At 41.4% G+C, this 16,295-nt stretch overlaps 1 protein-coding gene across 1 annotated transcript in view; it reads right to left on the minus strand.

Annotated features, from left to right (window-relative positions):
- Nucleotides 1–10,003, minus strand: part of exd1 (exonuclease 3'-5' domain containing 1) — a gene marked incomplete at both ends in the record, with an annotated part of 35,759 nt that extends 25,756 nt beyond the window's left edge. Inside the window, 2 exons of the mRNA XM_084311156.1 lie at nt 48–121; nt 9,877–10,003. Coding sequence (XP_084167282.1) covers nt 48–121; nt 9,877–10,003 — 201 coding nt within the window. The remainder of the gene's footprint in view (nt 1–47; nt 122–9,876) is intronic.
- Between the last annotated feature and the right edge of the window lie 6,292 nt (nt 10,004–16,295).

Consider the following 16,295-nt stretch of genomic DNA (forward strand, 5'->3'; position numbering starts at 1 on the left):
CAACAACAAATAGAATGGATAAAGAAAAGAGGTGTAGAGCAACTCACTGCAGGTCCAAACCTCTCATGAAACTCGTCGATGACCACAAAGTCGACATACTGCCCATTATCCTCGTCGTCATCTGCAAGAAAGACCAATCATCTTGAAGAACCATCACAATGAATGCTTTTATATGGAAGACATCTCATCAAGGAAAACAACAAAGAGTGTATGAAGACGCACAGGAAGAACACAGAACGGATGTGCACTCTGCAAAAATAGACCACGTCTTTTCATCCCTTTAAAATAACTCACCATATACAATGCTCCTCCGGTATGGCTGAAACTCTTCCACAGTCAAGCAGCCTTCAAGTTTGTGGTCAGCAATTCCCCTGTGGAACAGAATACATCATGCACTTTATGGACAATTGTCTAAAGAGTTGCAGATTTAAAGGGAAGCCGTGGCCATTTAAAAATTATATTATTATTTAGGGGGTTGTAGCCTACAACACTGCCATTGTTCCCCTTTAACAGTAGGACAGCTATTAGGGATGCACCCAACACCAATACAGATTTAGAGTACTAGACTTTAACAGGGCAATGCCACCTATTTTAAGAATTCACACATGTTCTTCCTGTGCCCCTGGACAGTACAGTCAGCATTTGTGAACACGAACCACTCTCTCCTAAAGCTAGTAATCAGAGAGAGAACCCTCCAATCGGTGATGTAACTGGGATGTAAAATCTGAGGCCGCTCCATAGACAATGAATGGGGCTCTGACTTTGTGTGAGGCCATAAAATGTTTGCCTGAGCTCTTACACAAAAATTTGGTTTATATTCTAGTATTGCAGAATTAAAACCTCATTTGGATTTAAGAGCGCTCACAAATATTAATATGTTACATTGACCTCCTGGTCGCACTAAGAAATTGGTAGCCTCTTGTCTAATAAATCGCTGCACAGTGCACACATTGGACCAGAAAGGCGATACAGTAGGAAGCAAGTTTTCTAAGGAGCGATCAATTTGTTAGCATGACCAGGGCCCTCATTTATCAATTTTTCTTAGAAAGTATTCTATTTTCATACGTAAGCACAGAATTTAGAATGTGTGCATGCACAAAAAAAACGGGATTCATCAACCATGCGTACACAGGTCCTACGCTCCTCCGTGATCGTGCATGATTATCCATATATGGTCATGAAACACCCCCCATGGGATGTGAAATAATGGACTGACCCGAGCGGAACTCTGAGAAACTTCACGGGAGATTGTTCACTGAGGCGCTGCCGAACCAAGAAGACACAACCCGTGCGTTATGGGATAAATAAAAGGCTGACTTGTACACGGTGATGTCAGATATCAACGGCTCCCTAAGACCATTGCTGCAATTCTGCCTGGACAGCTCAAAATACTAATAAAGACCGTTCGTTGACCACTGTTTGGCATTGGTGGTGTCATTATAACCGTGCTGTAATATGAATGCCTTTATTAGTTGTGTTCGATTGGCTATAATATGATTTTTAGAGGCATCTATTTTGAATGAATGAATGAATGAAAACTTTATTTAACAGATCAGAATGGGTACAATACAGTACGGCTCAATACACACAATTGTTAAGGGGATGCAGACCAGAGAAAGACGTTTGTCTTGTTTACATCAGGGTCCCCCCCCCCTGTTGTTGTCGGTATTAGCCTAATACCGACAACAAAATAGATGCCTCTAAAAATCATATACTATTAGGTAGCCTATATGAATTACATATAATAGCAGCCATAGCCTACATTATGCAACAGTAACTTGCGCATATATAATAGCACAATGCACAGCCCTGCGAAACCTGCACAGTAAACTAACTTGATCATTAATCTAGCTGTTGTATATTTACGCTTATGAAAACATTAAATAATATATGTTTTCATTGCATTAATAGCCTATATTCTCAAATGGCATTTAATGGCTATCCAACTCCTCGTCGCTATCCTCGCGGACGGACCAGTGTATACCTTATATCATATCATATTCATATAATAGTTCAGCATACCAGCATGTAATACGTTCTGAGTGTGTATCTAACTCAACTCATTATTTTGTGCATAGATTGCAGAAATACGGGAACGTTTTGATTTATATTAAAAGGCTTTGACATTGTAAAACTAAATACGTGGAATTCTGTAAGCATAATACAAGTCATATCACCCACACGATATATGCTCTGTGTCCAGAGCATGTATGCTTTTCATTCATTTAAGACACATTATTGCAAGGGTTTTGTAATACACATACACCCTCTGTTCTCATTGCAATGCGTTTTTTATTCTTTCTTATACAGTAGGAAGGGGGAAGAACACTATATCGAAATTCCACTTGTTTCGTTTAACGTAAAGCCTTTTAAATATAATCAAAACGTTCCCGTGTTTCTGCGGTCTGTGCGCAAAATAATAACGAGTTGAGCTACGCGGAGCGCAGTCAGTCAGTACACCCTGTATATTCCGATAACGCTATATAAACCATGCTGCATTCATTCGGAGATAAAGATCTATTATTCCAAATGCTATAATTACACTACTGTTGCTATTTTACAATGAACTATAATGAATTACGGTTCATACAGAACACGCCAGTGTTGAAACTAATGCACAGAAGCTTATTTCCTTGTTGTAATAATATATTCTACCAACGGGCGCCAGCTACGCATGCTCTGGGCTGTGCGTAGACATACGCACAAAGTCAAGTTCACGTTCAAATTGATAAATCCCACACTTTGCTTAGAAATGGTCGTACGCACGGGTTAAGCACATATCTGTGCGTACGCAACGTTGATGAATGAGGGCCCAGGAGAGTACATATTCGACTATATCTAATGGTTGTTTGTGTCAACTGCACTGATTGACCAGCCTATTTATTGAGTTTTTTTCTTCTATGTTCTATACATTTAACATATTTTTAGAGGGGGTAGAGGGTGGTTCTGTTAAGTTACCAATTTTTTTTATAGAATATTGATATGCTTCAAATGCCCACCCTAGTTTATTCCATGTAATTCTATGGTTTATCACCATAATGTTCACCTTGTGCAAATTCACAATAGCTGCAATGCGATAGGCCACTCCCATGCCCACTTGGCATGAACAAACACGCACACGCACACACACACACTGACTTATAGAGCTAATTGTCGCAGCAAAAAAATGGTAAACAAAGCAAAAGTCTAAAAAATAAAATGGTCAGGGGTCATGCAAAATATGTGTGCTGATGAGTAAATGGGCTAAAACTCTAAAAGCTATTTAGACCCTTATGGTCATATAAGTATCATCTGATGCAGTATATTAGTTTTACTGAAGGCTATAGCAAAAAAGAATGACAAAACTGAGGAAAACAAAAACAAACCCCGCAAACTTTGGAAATTACTCAACAACCAACTAGGCTGCAGCAAAAAACTAAAAACCAGGTTTACACACATAAACACAAAGACAGAAAACACTCATCACAGACAAGCTGGATGTGGCCAAATACTTAAACATATTCTTCACTAACATAGCCACAACACTGGTTAATAAACTACCCTCCCACTCAGGGCATTTTGGGGTAGAACACATCCTAGCATACTACAAAAACCCAGGGGTCCGCAAAGACAACTTCAAACTTGAATTGGTAACAACAGATGAGGTACTCAAAAAACTGAGCGCCTCAGAGACTTCCTCAGAGACTCAGCAGCCGCCATCACCCCAGTCATCACATAATAAACCTATCCATAAAACAGGGACACGTCCCCAAAAAAAAATCGAATCTACGAATTCCAATCCGACTTCAGAACATCCCACTCCACTGACACATGCCTTCTCTATTTGAACGACCACATCAAAACAGGGTGCGGGAATATGGCAGCGGACAGGTCTCCGTGCTTGAAATGTAACAATGTTGCAAACTTGTGCATGTAACTCACACACACAGACGCGCACGCACGCACATACACACACACGCACACTAACAGCAGGCCATGTTGGGGGAGGATAGAGTGAAGGGACACTTTGCCATAAAAACTGATGTACCGTTCCACCTCTAAATCACCTCGTATTGCAAAAATATTTTGCATGTATTGTTTTTACATGGATGGTAACACTTTTAGCACCCAGACAAATCAATACGCTGAAGATTTGCTGGACCTCCAAAAGGCTTTCGACACAGTCAATCAATCCATTCTGATTGACAAGCTAAAAGCAATTGGTTTTGATAGTTTATCAGTGAGCTGGATGCAATCCTACCTGGAGGGGAGAGAACAGATGGTAGAGGTAAACTGTACCCTTTCCCCCCCCCCCCCCCCCCTCCCAGTGAAATGTGGTGTTTCACAAGGAAGGAAGCATACTAGGACCGTTACTGTTCCTAGTTTATGCAAAATTACATGTCATCAGCTTGTGACTGCAACTTGTTCCCGTTCACGGACGACTCAGCCCTGCTGGTCTCTGACAAGAACAAGTTACAGGTTGAACAAACCCTCAGCTCAGAACTCGGCAGAATCTGCACCTGGCTCGCTGATAAAACTATCATTACACCTGGGTAAAACAGAGTCCATTCTCTTCGGATCAAATAACAAACTCAGCAAGACCAACTCTGTTACAGTGGGTGACAATATTGTCACAAGGAAAGATGAAATTACATACCTGGGTTCCATCCTAGAGGCAAATCTTTCCTGTGACAAGATGGCACCCAATGTAATCAAAAAAGTCAACCAACAAACAAGATTCTTGTAACGGATCTCCTCTCTGGTAAACAAAAATACCCTGAAGACTAAGACTCATTCAAGGGTACTACGACTATGCTAGCACCTCAAAGGCACTAAAAACAAGATTACAAACATCACAAAACAAACTACTACTGCTTGACCTTACTCCTAGAACCCACCTCACGCCTGCCCATTTTGACAACCTAGGATGGCTTAGAGTACAGCAACTTGCAATGGGCCTGGTCTACAAGATACACTACACCACTAAGGTACCCATGTATATGTCGAAATACTTCCCAACGTTTTTTTTTTTAATTTTTTTTTTTAATTTAAAGTTAAACGTTCCTGGGGTCCAACAACATACATATACACAAGATAACATACACCTAGCATATATCACAAATACAATTAATCATAGAATAGAGTAAAAACATGTATCATAGAAAAAAAAATTAAAACAGGAGATGAAAAAACAATCCAGTTATACCAAAATAAAACAATTTATCAGGGTGTGCATGTATTCCAGCTGTGCTGAATACAAAATGTTATTGTCTATGCAAGTGTAAATAGTGTTTAAGATTTCTTTTAAAACTAGCCTTTTCTTTGATGTTCCCAACATCGCTGGGAAGACAGTTCCAGGATACTATTATCGCCCTATAAAATACTGCCCTTTTCATAAAATTAGACTTAGGTAGAGGTAAATTAATCAATCCACCTCTTGCCCCTCTGGTTGAATGTGTGTGAGTACTTGCACTGTACACAATGCAATTATAAAGGAACTTTGGAGTTTGAGTTTGAGTAACTATGAAAATATGTAATTAAGTTAGCAGATAATCTTACCTTAACACTGAGCCATGAGAGACATGCATGCATGTCAACTACACTAGCCCTAGGTGAGCAGCCTAGGACCAGTCTAGCTGCCTTGTTTTGAGCTACTTGTAGTTTTCTGAGTAGACCATTGGATGCAGATGACCATACTACAGAGCAGTAGCCTAAATTACATAAAACCATAGAGCACACAACTTGACGAAACAGCACTGATGTGAGATAAGGTGAGCACTTCCGTGTGACTGCAACCGCTCTGCCCATTTTGGCAACCACCTTGTTGATGTGATAGGACCAAGACAATGCACCATCAAGCCAGAGTCCTAAAAGCTTCACAGTCTTTACCTGTTCAATGGTTTGACCCTCAATCTGTAAATTCAATTTGGGATTGTGTGATAGTGTCTATAATTAGAGCCGAATATTATGCACTTTGTTTTTGATAAATTAAGTATAAGTTTATTTGATTTTATCCAGTTATATATAATGCTCAGCTCACTAGACAGAGCCTGACTAAGCTCTGTACATGTTGCAGCCGCATAATAAATAGTGGAATCGTCGGCATACATTGTCAAATTAGCTCTACTAATTGCAAACGGCATGTCATTTGTAAAAATTTTGAATAAGAGGGGTCCTAGGCAACTTCCTTGCGGGACCCCGCAGGTCCAGGGCCCTACTGCTCGATAGAGCCCCATTAAAATAAACTCTCTGCGACCTGGCCGACAGATAACTCCTAAGCCATTGGATTGCAGAGGATTTAAAACCATAGCACACAAGTTTAGACGTTAAAATGTCGTTGTCGATTACATCGAAGGCTGCGCTAAAATCAAGTAATACAGTACCAATGAGCTTTGAGTTGTCCATAGAGGTGAGCCAACTATCAGACATTTGAGTGATGGCGGTACAGGTGGAATGACCAGGCCTATACGCATGTTGGAATAAAGTAGTTAAACCATTAGCAGAGAAATAGACTTGTATTTGCTCATACACAATTTTTTCCAACAGTTTGCTAAGTACTGGCAGAATGCTGATAGGCCTGCTATTGGGACCACAGAAAGTTGCTTTTGTGTCTTTAGGTAGTGGGATGATCTTTCCCTCCTTCCACAATTTTGGACACACGCCGCTATGTTTCGAAACATATGCCACAGATATTCTTAACAACTTGCTGTCAAGGAGGTCAGTACCAACAGGCCCGCCAACAGGTAGAGAGCTCAACAACCTTTCAACCATTCCAGCATAAATCTGGTGGAATTCAAAAGTGTCTTATTATTCATGATGTGCTTTTTTACAAGCACATCAGAGTTAGAATTGACAGTACTGTCCAGGCCTTGTTGACAAAATAATCATTAAAATAATTTGCGATCTGAAGTGGCTTAGTCAAGTAGACGTCATCTGATTCTACAAAAGAGGTCAGTGAATACCATGACCACAAGACCTGAGGGAGTTCCACAAATCATGTCCAACCCAGAATCGGCTCAAACAAGGGACTAAACACGTTTAGCAATTATGCCACATCAATGTGGAACGCCCTAGCCACAGCCGTAAAAAAAAATGTGAATCCCTACCCACCTTCAAAACTGCTCTCAACGAGCACCTACGGGAGGCTGAAAAATCAAAACTGGGCCCGTAAATGTCTGAACCCCCCTCCTAATGTACAGTTCCCTCCCCCTCGTATGTATATATTTACGGTTAGGATCTGTTTAACAGTACTGTATATTTGCATATCTTGTATGTCACAAATGTAACAGTACTGTATATCTGTATGTCATAAATGTCATGATTAGATGATTAGATTAGATTTGTATATCTGTATGTGTATGTCATAAATGTCATTATGAATTGAAAATGCCCTGATGTAAACCAGACAAAAGTCTTTCTCTGGTCTGCATCCCCTTAACAATTGTGTGTATTGAGCTGTACTGTACCCATTCTGCAATCTGTTAAATAAAGTTTTCAATCAATCAATCAATTGAGCATCTGAGCTTGACAGTAACATTCCAAATGGACTCACATTCAGTCCTGTAGAGGAAATAAACGTGGGCCCTAGCAATGTGGTCCCATCCCACTGAGACAGTCTATAGACTTTGACCATTAGACCACCAAAAGGCTTTACTTTGATTTCTGACACAGTACACATGACTAATTAATATCCAATACCACTATATGTGTCAATGCATCCCTAAAACTAGGCTATATAATAAGCAGTAATGGAATGTATCAAAAGCACCTGCAGCTTACTTACCCCTGGTCACTCTTTGCTCCACAAGGAAATTCCACTGTTAAAAGATACATTAAAAAACATGTTACATCTCAGATTCAAGACTAGAGATGGTTAGACTTAGAAAGACTTATGTGGGCTTTAGGTAGAATAGTTTCTCCCCTAACCATGTCAGCTATTGGGGATCCAAATCTAAGATGATTTTGTTTGGACCCCTCTCATAAGAACACTCACCATTCAGAATCTCTCGACCAAAGAATAGCTTTATCCCTGGGCATTTCCTTCCATTCGTATCGACAACTGAAATAACAAAACCAAATATTATAAAATGACAAAAATACATGCAGCAATTACATCCTCTGTCTGGTCACTCTGCCCCAATCTTTAGGCCCCATTCTCCCACAGCTCGTTCCTCTAGCTGTCACATTGCGTGCGTGTGTATGCGTGCGTGCGTGTACGTGAGTGAGTGAGTGAGTGATGTGTGCACGCGCGCGCGGGCTATATCTGAATGAATGAAAACTTTATTTAACAGATTGCAGAATGGGTACAGTACGGCTCAATACACACAATTGTTAAGGGGATGCAGACCAGAGAAAGACGTTAGTCTTGTTTACTTACATCAGGGTGATGTGACAAAATGGCATCCAATGTAATAAAAAAAAGTCAACCAACGAAACTCGATTCTTGTACCGGATCTCCTCTCTGGTAAACAAGAATACCCTGAAGACTCTAGCAGGAGCACTCATTCAAGGGTACTACGACGACTATGCTTGCACCTCATGGTACCAAAGCACCTCAAAAGGCACTAAAAACCAAATTACATACATCTCAAAACAAACTAGTCAGACTACTGCTTGACCTGACTCCTAGAACCCACCTCACCCCTGCACACTTTGCCAACCTAGGATGGCTTAGAGTAGAATACAGAGTACAGCAACTTGCAATGGGCCTGGTCTACAAGATACACTACACGACCAAGGTACCCATGTACATGTCAAAATACTTCCCAAAGGTCAGTGAATACCACGATTACAACACCAGAGGGAGCTCCACAAATCATGTAAAACCCAGATTCGGCTCAAACAAGGGACTAAACACGTTTCGCAATTATGCCACATCAATGTGGAACGCCCTACCCAAAGCTGTAAAGGAATGTGAATCACTACCCACCTTCACAAAAAAAAAACACTCAAAGAACACCTACGGGAGACTGCAATTCGAAACTGGTCCCTACAAATGTCCTAACCCAGTTGTACAATAAAGACCAAGCATGGCTTTGTCAGTATTCCAATGTACAGTGCCCCCCCCCCCCTCCCACCTCCAATGTACAGCCCCACCCAACCCCACCTACCCAACCTCCTCCAATGTACAGTTTCCATGTCAAATGTATGTCAGTATTCCAATGTACAGTGTGTGTCCCCCCTACCCAACCCCCCCCCCCCCCCCCTCCTCCAATGTACAGCCCCACCCCACCTACCCAACCTCCTCCAATGCACAGTTTCTATGTCAAATGTATATACACTCTTTTTCTGGATTTTTTTAGTATCACAAACAGTACTGTATTTGCAAATCTGGTATGTCATAAATGTATAGATGTAGCAGTACTGTCTATCTGTATGTCGTGTGTGTCATATGATGAATTGAAAATGGGGGACCCTGATGGAAACAAGACGAAAGTCTTTCTCAGGTCTGCATCCTAGTCTTAACAATATGTATATTGAGCTGTACTGTACTGTACCCATTCTGCAATCTGTTAATACACTTTTCAATCAATCAATCAATCAAGGGTCCCCCGTCTAGAGGGGCGGTGGGTGTTCCACCCAAGTTAAGGCAACGTTAGTTAGCTCGTGGCAGCACACTTCAGCTAGCTTGACTCACTGATTAATAAAAAATGTAGTTGCGACCAGCAGCTGCAGCTCCATCTATGGGTCGTTGTGTCGGTTGATCAGCAAAAATTCGCAGTGCAGCTACAGCGAATTCGTACTTGTTCATTTAATTTTAATTTAGCGAGGTGATTTTTCTGACCCTCTGAAGTAAGAAAATTAGATTACCGCGCACATTTGTTTTAGCATTAGCTAAATTAGCACGCACATTGTCGGGCAACATGTCATTGAAAAAAAAGCTGGCAAATATCTTACCATCTGATAAAACCAACGTTTTGTTGACATTGATTCGTTCCACGACGCCGAGGAATGTTCCTGTCTTCAGTGTCACTTTGATGCGCTTCCCTTTCAGGACATCCATGGTGAATGGGAAGGTGTCCATTGTTGCTTCTTCTGTCTGTTCCTCGGTAGTTTGGTATCTCACGAGATAAAGCTGGGAACGAGGTTAGTAGTTTGGCAATGAGGCTTCGTTATCACGTGACGCACTGCCTGGGGCCAAGCAGGTGAGTTTGTTGTGATCCAAGATACTCATTAAAATATGTTTCAAAGAAATGGATCGTACATGTATAAGATAATAATCCATTGATTTTGACGATCTCGATTGATTATGAGCCAGAGTCTGCTCAGCCAGCAGGGTCCATGAATCCTCTCTTGTCTAAAATAAATATTTTTTAGTGTCTGCAGCAATTAGACTAACCCTTAAATATCCCCTCCAGATATATATTTAAAACCCTAGCAACATTTTCTATATTTAATAACAATTTATATAAATGTTTTTTCCACCAAATTGTTCAATAAACTACTGACAATGGCTTAGCAGCATCTCTACATGGTGGACTACACCTTTACCCTCATTGAAAATGCAAAGACCTATGAATGTACAAATTGGAACAGTGGTGGACTCAGGCTGTTTGAAGGGAAGGGGCGAAAAGAAAAATGGGCACTTACTGCACAACATGGGACCCCCATCAGCGAGCAAAAAGATATGATGTGTCATGTATGGTGAAATAGTCCTCATCCTTGATTAAGATTAACATGTAGTCTAGGCAATCCAGATTAAAAGTATAACCACACCTCTGATGATAAAAACACACAGGGAACACATTTAAATTTTTTTATTTCAACACCTCCAAAGAAAATATGTTGGTTATTTTCATGCTATATGTTAAGCTATGATGACACTTGATTCAAGAAAATTATATGAAAAAAAAATATGATTTTAAGACCCAACATTAGATTACTGTGACTGAAAAGTGTTCTCATTTGAAAATAACTACATGTCCATTAAAGGCACATATTGGTTTAAGCTGGTGTGTTTAGTTCAGCGGAGCTGAGGTTGAGGTACTGGAACGCTGGTGCCAGGACAACAGCCTGCTCCTGAACATTGGTAAAACCAAGGAGCTGATCATGGATTATAGGAGAGGACAGCAGGAGACACACACACCACTGAGGATAAACGGGGCCACCGTGCTCTGAGACAAACTCTAACCTTAACCAACTTCGAAAGAGTGCCTAAGCTTAACCGTCGGAATCAGGGCAGGCGTTCTATCACCATGCTCTAAGACAAACTCTAACCTTAACCAACTTCGAACGAGCGCCTAAGCTTAACCAGTGTAGAAACTTGCGGTCCCACGATTGGGCGTACATGTCACATGACCAGAAATGACCTGGCCAATCAGAGACGCTGGAGACATTTAAGTCCCCACTAAAACACACTTTTACTCCCTAGCCTTCAATAAACCCTGATTTTCCCACACCCTAACTCACACACTCCCATGCAATTTTATCATGCCCCTTCCCCCTTGTATCTGTTCTTGTGTTCTTCTGTCCCCTGTGTGCTCTATTGTACTTTGTGCTACTCTATCCGTGTGTTGGCTTACTGTCTTATTGTCTGATTGTACTGTCTTGTCCTGCTGTGCCTTTTTGTATTTTTGTATTATGACTTTTTAAGCTTTGACTGTACAGCACTTTGGTTGGCTCTTGAGTTTTTAAACATGCTTTATAAATAAATGACTTGACTTGACTAGAAGCAAAAAATATACGTATGACTATTCTGATCATAGGTTTCACTTTCTCCAATGGTATCTCATACAGAATCTTATCTAGCAACAAAAATTATTATCAGTTGGGGGCCCTTGAGACAAAATCGTATTGAATGGGAGTCGGTGGTCTAATGTTTGACACGACATGGACATGAAAAATGTGGTAAACCTCTGATAAAACTGAACAGAGAAGCATTCTGCACAATGTGTGTACATTGATAAGGAGCTCATCCCTGAATTCTGTCCAGAAAAGTACAATGAGCTACTTGGAGCTTCATTACGTGCCTTAGCAGAGCAAGGTGAGGTCATGAGAACTTATCTGGTGGTAGCTGGTTAGACAACACCAGCACTCCCTGCTACTCTATCTCAACACTTACACTGATTTACAGCGTTAGGAGGCCAGCTATGCTTCAAGACTGCCCCCGTGTGGTTACTTCTCTACTTTCAATTCTCTTGGGATTTCACCACAGAACTCCTGACGTAAATTACTTAGAACCACAGAAATTACATAGAAATCACAGATTCATATTTACATGGTTGTATTACAAGTACAAGAGGTACTGGAACGCTGGTGCCAGGACAACAGCCTGCTCCTGAACATTGGTAAAACCAAGGAGCTGATCGTGGATTATAGGAGAGGACAGCAGGAGACACACACACCACTGAGGATAAACAGGGCCACCATGGACAGGGTGAGCAGCTTTAAGTACCTGGGGGTCCACATCTCAGAGGATCTGACATGGTCAACACACATAGACACAGTTGTAAAAAAGGCGAAGCAGCGCCTCTACCACCTGAGACAGTTAAGGAAGTTCAGAGTATCGGGGAAGATACTCCAGTCCTTCTACTCCGGAGCTGTAGAGAGCATCTTGACTGGAAACATCACTGCCTGGTATGGTAACAGCACGGCACAGGACAAGAAGGCCCTACAGAGAGTGGTGCGCTCTGCCGAGCGTACCACGGGTATTGCACTACCTCCCCTGCAGGTTCTATACAACAAGAGGTGCAAATCCAGAGCCTGCAGAATAATGAAAGACCCTCACCACCCCAATAACAGCCTGTTCCAGCTGCTGAGGTCAGGCAGACGCCTGCGAACACCAGCTACTAGGACAGAGAGGCTTCGGCTCAGCTTCTTCCCCCAGGCCATCAGAGCCTTGAACAATGAACACTGAGGGTCACAGAACACTGAACCCTACACACACAAGCACACATTAGCACACACACGACACACACGCTGTGCACGCTCGCACACTAGCAGCCACTTTAACATGAGAAAGCACTCACTCATGCTGCACATGCCCACACTTATGGCCACAAAGAAAGGTCACTTTAAAAATAGTATAGTAACAGTGTATTGCACTACCTAGGGACCTAGCATGTCCTTCATGCTCTGTAAATAACTATGTACAAATACCGTGATGTCCCACTATGTTACCTGTTTATTGCACAATGTTGTCTATTGGATTCTATTATATGTTGTACTACTGTATTGCACATCGTTGCGGGCAAGACCACCCGCATTTCATTGTATACTTGTATGCCGTGACAAATAAAACTCTTGACTTGACTTGACTTGAGCTTTAGGACCTAGGGTATCCAGTAAGATCAGAAATCAAATGAACACAGAAAGAGCAGAATCTTACCTGTTTGGGTGTAGTTACTATCTGTGGAGTAAACGGCAGGTAAACGTGCCTGTTTGGGTTTAGTTACTATCTGTGGAGTAAACGGCAGGTAAACGTACCTGTTTGGGTTTAGTTACTATCTGTGGAGTAAACTGCAGGTAATCGTACCTGTTTGGGTGTAGTTACTATCTGTGGAGTAAACGGCAGGTAAACGTACCTGTTTGGGTGTAGTTACTATCTGTGGAGTAAACGGCAGGTAAACGTATCTGTTTGGGTGTAGTTACTATCTGAGGAGTAAACGGCAGGTAAACGTACCTGTTTGGGTGTAGTTACTATCTGTGGAGTAAACGGCAGGTAATCGTACCTGTTTGGGTGTAGTTACTATCTGTGGAGTAAACGGCCCTCCATGATGACGCTACTGTCTTGGAGGTAAACTACCCCCCCCCCCCTCACAGTGAGCTGTGGTGTTCCACAAGGAAGCATACTAGGACCGCTACTGTTCCTAATTTATGCAAATTACATGTTGTCAGTTTGTGACTGCAACTTGTTCCTGTTTGCGGACGACTCAGCCCTGCTGGTCTCTGACAAGAACAAGTTACAGGTTGAAAAAACCCTCAGCTCGGAACTAGGCAAAATCTGCATATGGCTCGCTGATAATTACACATGGGCAATACTGAGTCCATTCTCTTCGGTTCAAATAACAAACTCAGCAAGACCGACGGCTTCTCAGTTACAGTGGGTGACAATATTGTCACAAGGAAAGATGAAATTACCTACCTGGGTTCCATCCTAGAGGCAAATCTTTCCTGTGACAAAATGGCATCCAATGTAATAAAAAAGGTCAACCAACGAACTCGATTCTTGTACCGGATCTCCTCTCTGGTAAACAAGAATACCCTGAAGACTCTGGCAGGAGCACTCATTCAGGGGTACTACGACTATGCTTGTACCTCATGGTACCAAAGCACCTCAAAGGCGCTAAAAACAAAATTACAAACATCTCAAAACAAACTGGTCAGACTACTGCTTGACCTTACTCCTAGAACCCACCTCACCCCTGCCCACTTTGACAACCTAGGATGGCTCAGAGTAGACGACAGAGTACAGCAACTTGCAATGGGCCTGGTGTACAAGTTACACTACACGACCAAGGTACCCATGTACATGTCAAAATACTTCCCAAAGGTCAGTGAATACCACGATCACAACACCAGAGGGAGCTCCACAAATCATGTTAAACCCAGATTCGGCTCAAACAAGGGACTAAACCCTTTTCGCAATTATGCCACATCAATGTGGAACGCCCTACCCAAAGCTGTAAAGGAATGTGAATCACTACCCACTTTCAAAACCACTCTCAAAGAACACCTACGGGAGGCTGTAATTCGAAACTGTACATGTCCTAACCCAACCCCCTCCAATGTACAGTAAATGACCAAGTATGGTTGTCAATATTCCAATGTACAGTTTTGCTTGTACAGTTGTACAGTGTGTGTCCCCCCACCCACCCATCCCTCCCACCCAACCACCTCCAATGTAGTCCCCCCCCCCCCCCCACCTACCCAACCTACAGTTTCTACGTCAAATGTATATACTCTCTTTTCTGGACTCTTTTTGTATCACAAACAGTACTGTATTTGCAAATCTGGTATGTCATAAATGTATAGATGTAGCAGTACTGTCTATTTGTATGTCGTGTATGTCATATATGTTATGATGAATTTAAAATGGGGACCCTGATGTAAACAAGACGAAAGTCTCTCTGGTCTGCATCCCCTTAACAATTGTATGTATTGAGCTGTACTGTACCCATTCTGCAATCTGTTAATAAAGTTTTCAATCAATCAGTCTTGATTGATTGATTGAAAACTTTATTAACAGATTGCAGAATGTGTACAATACAGTATGGCAATACAGTATGGCAATACACACAATTGTTAAGGGGATGCAGATCAGAGAAAGACTTTCGTCTTGTTTACACCCAAGTTAAGTTAAAGGACCATACCATTCTTTTGTGACATGTCATTCTTGCCTTGATACAAAAATGAAGTTATACGGTACCCCCCCCCCCCCCCCCCCCATAACCATTTACCGATAATGAAATGTTGGTAGTTGTTTTTTTGCATTCACAATTGCCATGGGCTTCCACTGTATCCGAAAATAAAAGGGCACCTTGATTTTTGTTTTCAAGGCAAAAATTACTTTGAAGCCACATGTCAAAAAGATTGGTATGGCTCTTTAATCTTCTACCATACCTTCTAAATGATTGTCTTCCATTTCCTTCAGCTGTCATCTCCCTGAACTCTGTACCACAATACAAATAAAAAAACAAAACATATAAACTGACTCCATTGCCTACAACCTAGGCTCCTTTACCCATACTTTACGAACTTTGAACTCTGTTACATATACTCAACTTATACCTACAGTACCTACTGCTTTCACTGTCTTCAACTGCCATACACTGTAATCATAGTAACTACATGCCTCATACATAGTCTACCCACATAACTCTGTATGATAGCATGTACAATATATTGCTGTATACTTATTTATCAATCATCATGGTCACTTCTCCAAGTCCCCAGCAGGTGGCACTAGTGCCTCAGTATGGCTGTACTTGGGATTCACTCAAACTTCTGGGCAGCCAGTAAACCATGTATGAATGTTAGCCATTTTATGGGACCAAAATAATCGATTATGAATAAACTTGTTAACATAAACTTAAATAAAGTCATCCCATTTAATATTTGGTTGCAAATCATTTGCAATCAATGACTGCCTGAACTCTGTGATCCTTATTAGTCATTCAGGAAATTATTCTTTCCTATTATTTTGCACATAATCTCACATCCAATAACAGTTTTGCACGCATTCATTTAGTTCAACAGTTATTTGAGAGTATGAGTTTGAATATGGCCACAAGTGATGTCATCGGGGACATTGAATCCTTGTGTTGTTAATTGCAGCTCAATTAAATTATAAGGTAGTAGTCCCTATAAGACAAGGT

This window comes from Notolepis coatsorum (genome assembly GCF_963971535.1).
Source record: "Notolepis coatsorum genome assembly, chromosome: 3".
Classification (NCBI taxonomy): domain Eukaryota; kingdom Metazoa; phylum Chordata; class Actinopteri; order Aulopiformes; family Paralepididae; genus Notolepis; species Notolepis coatsorum.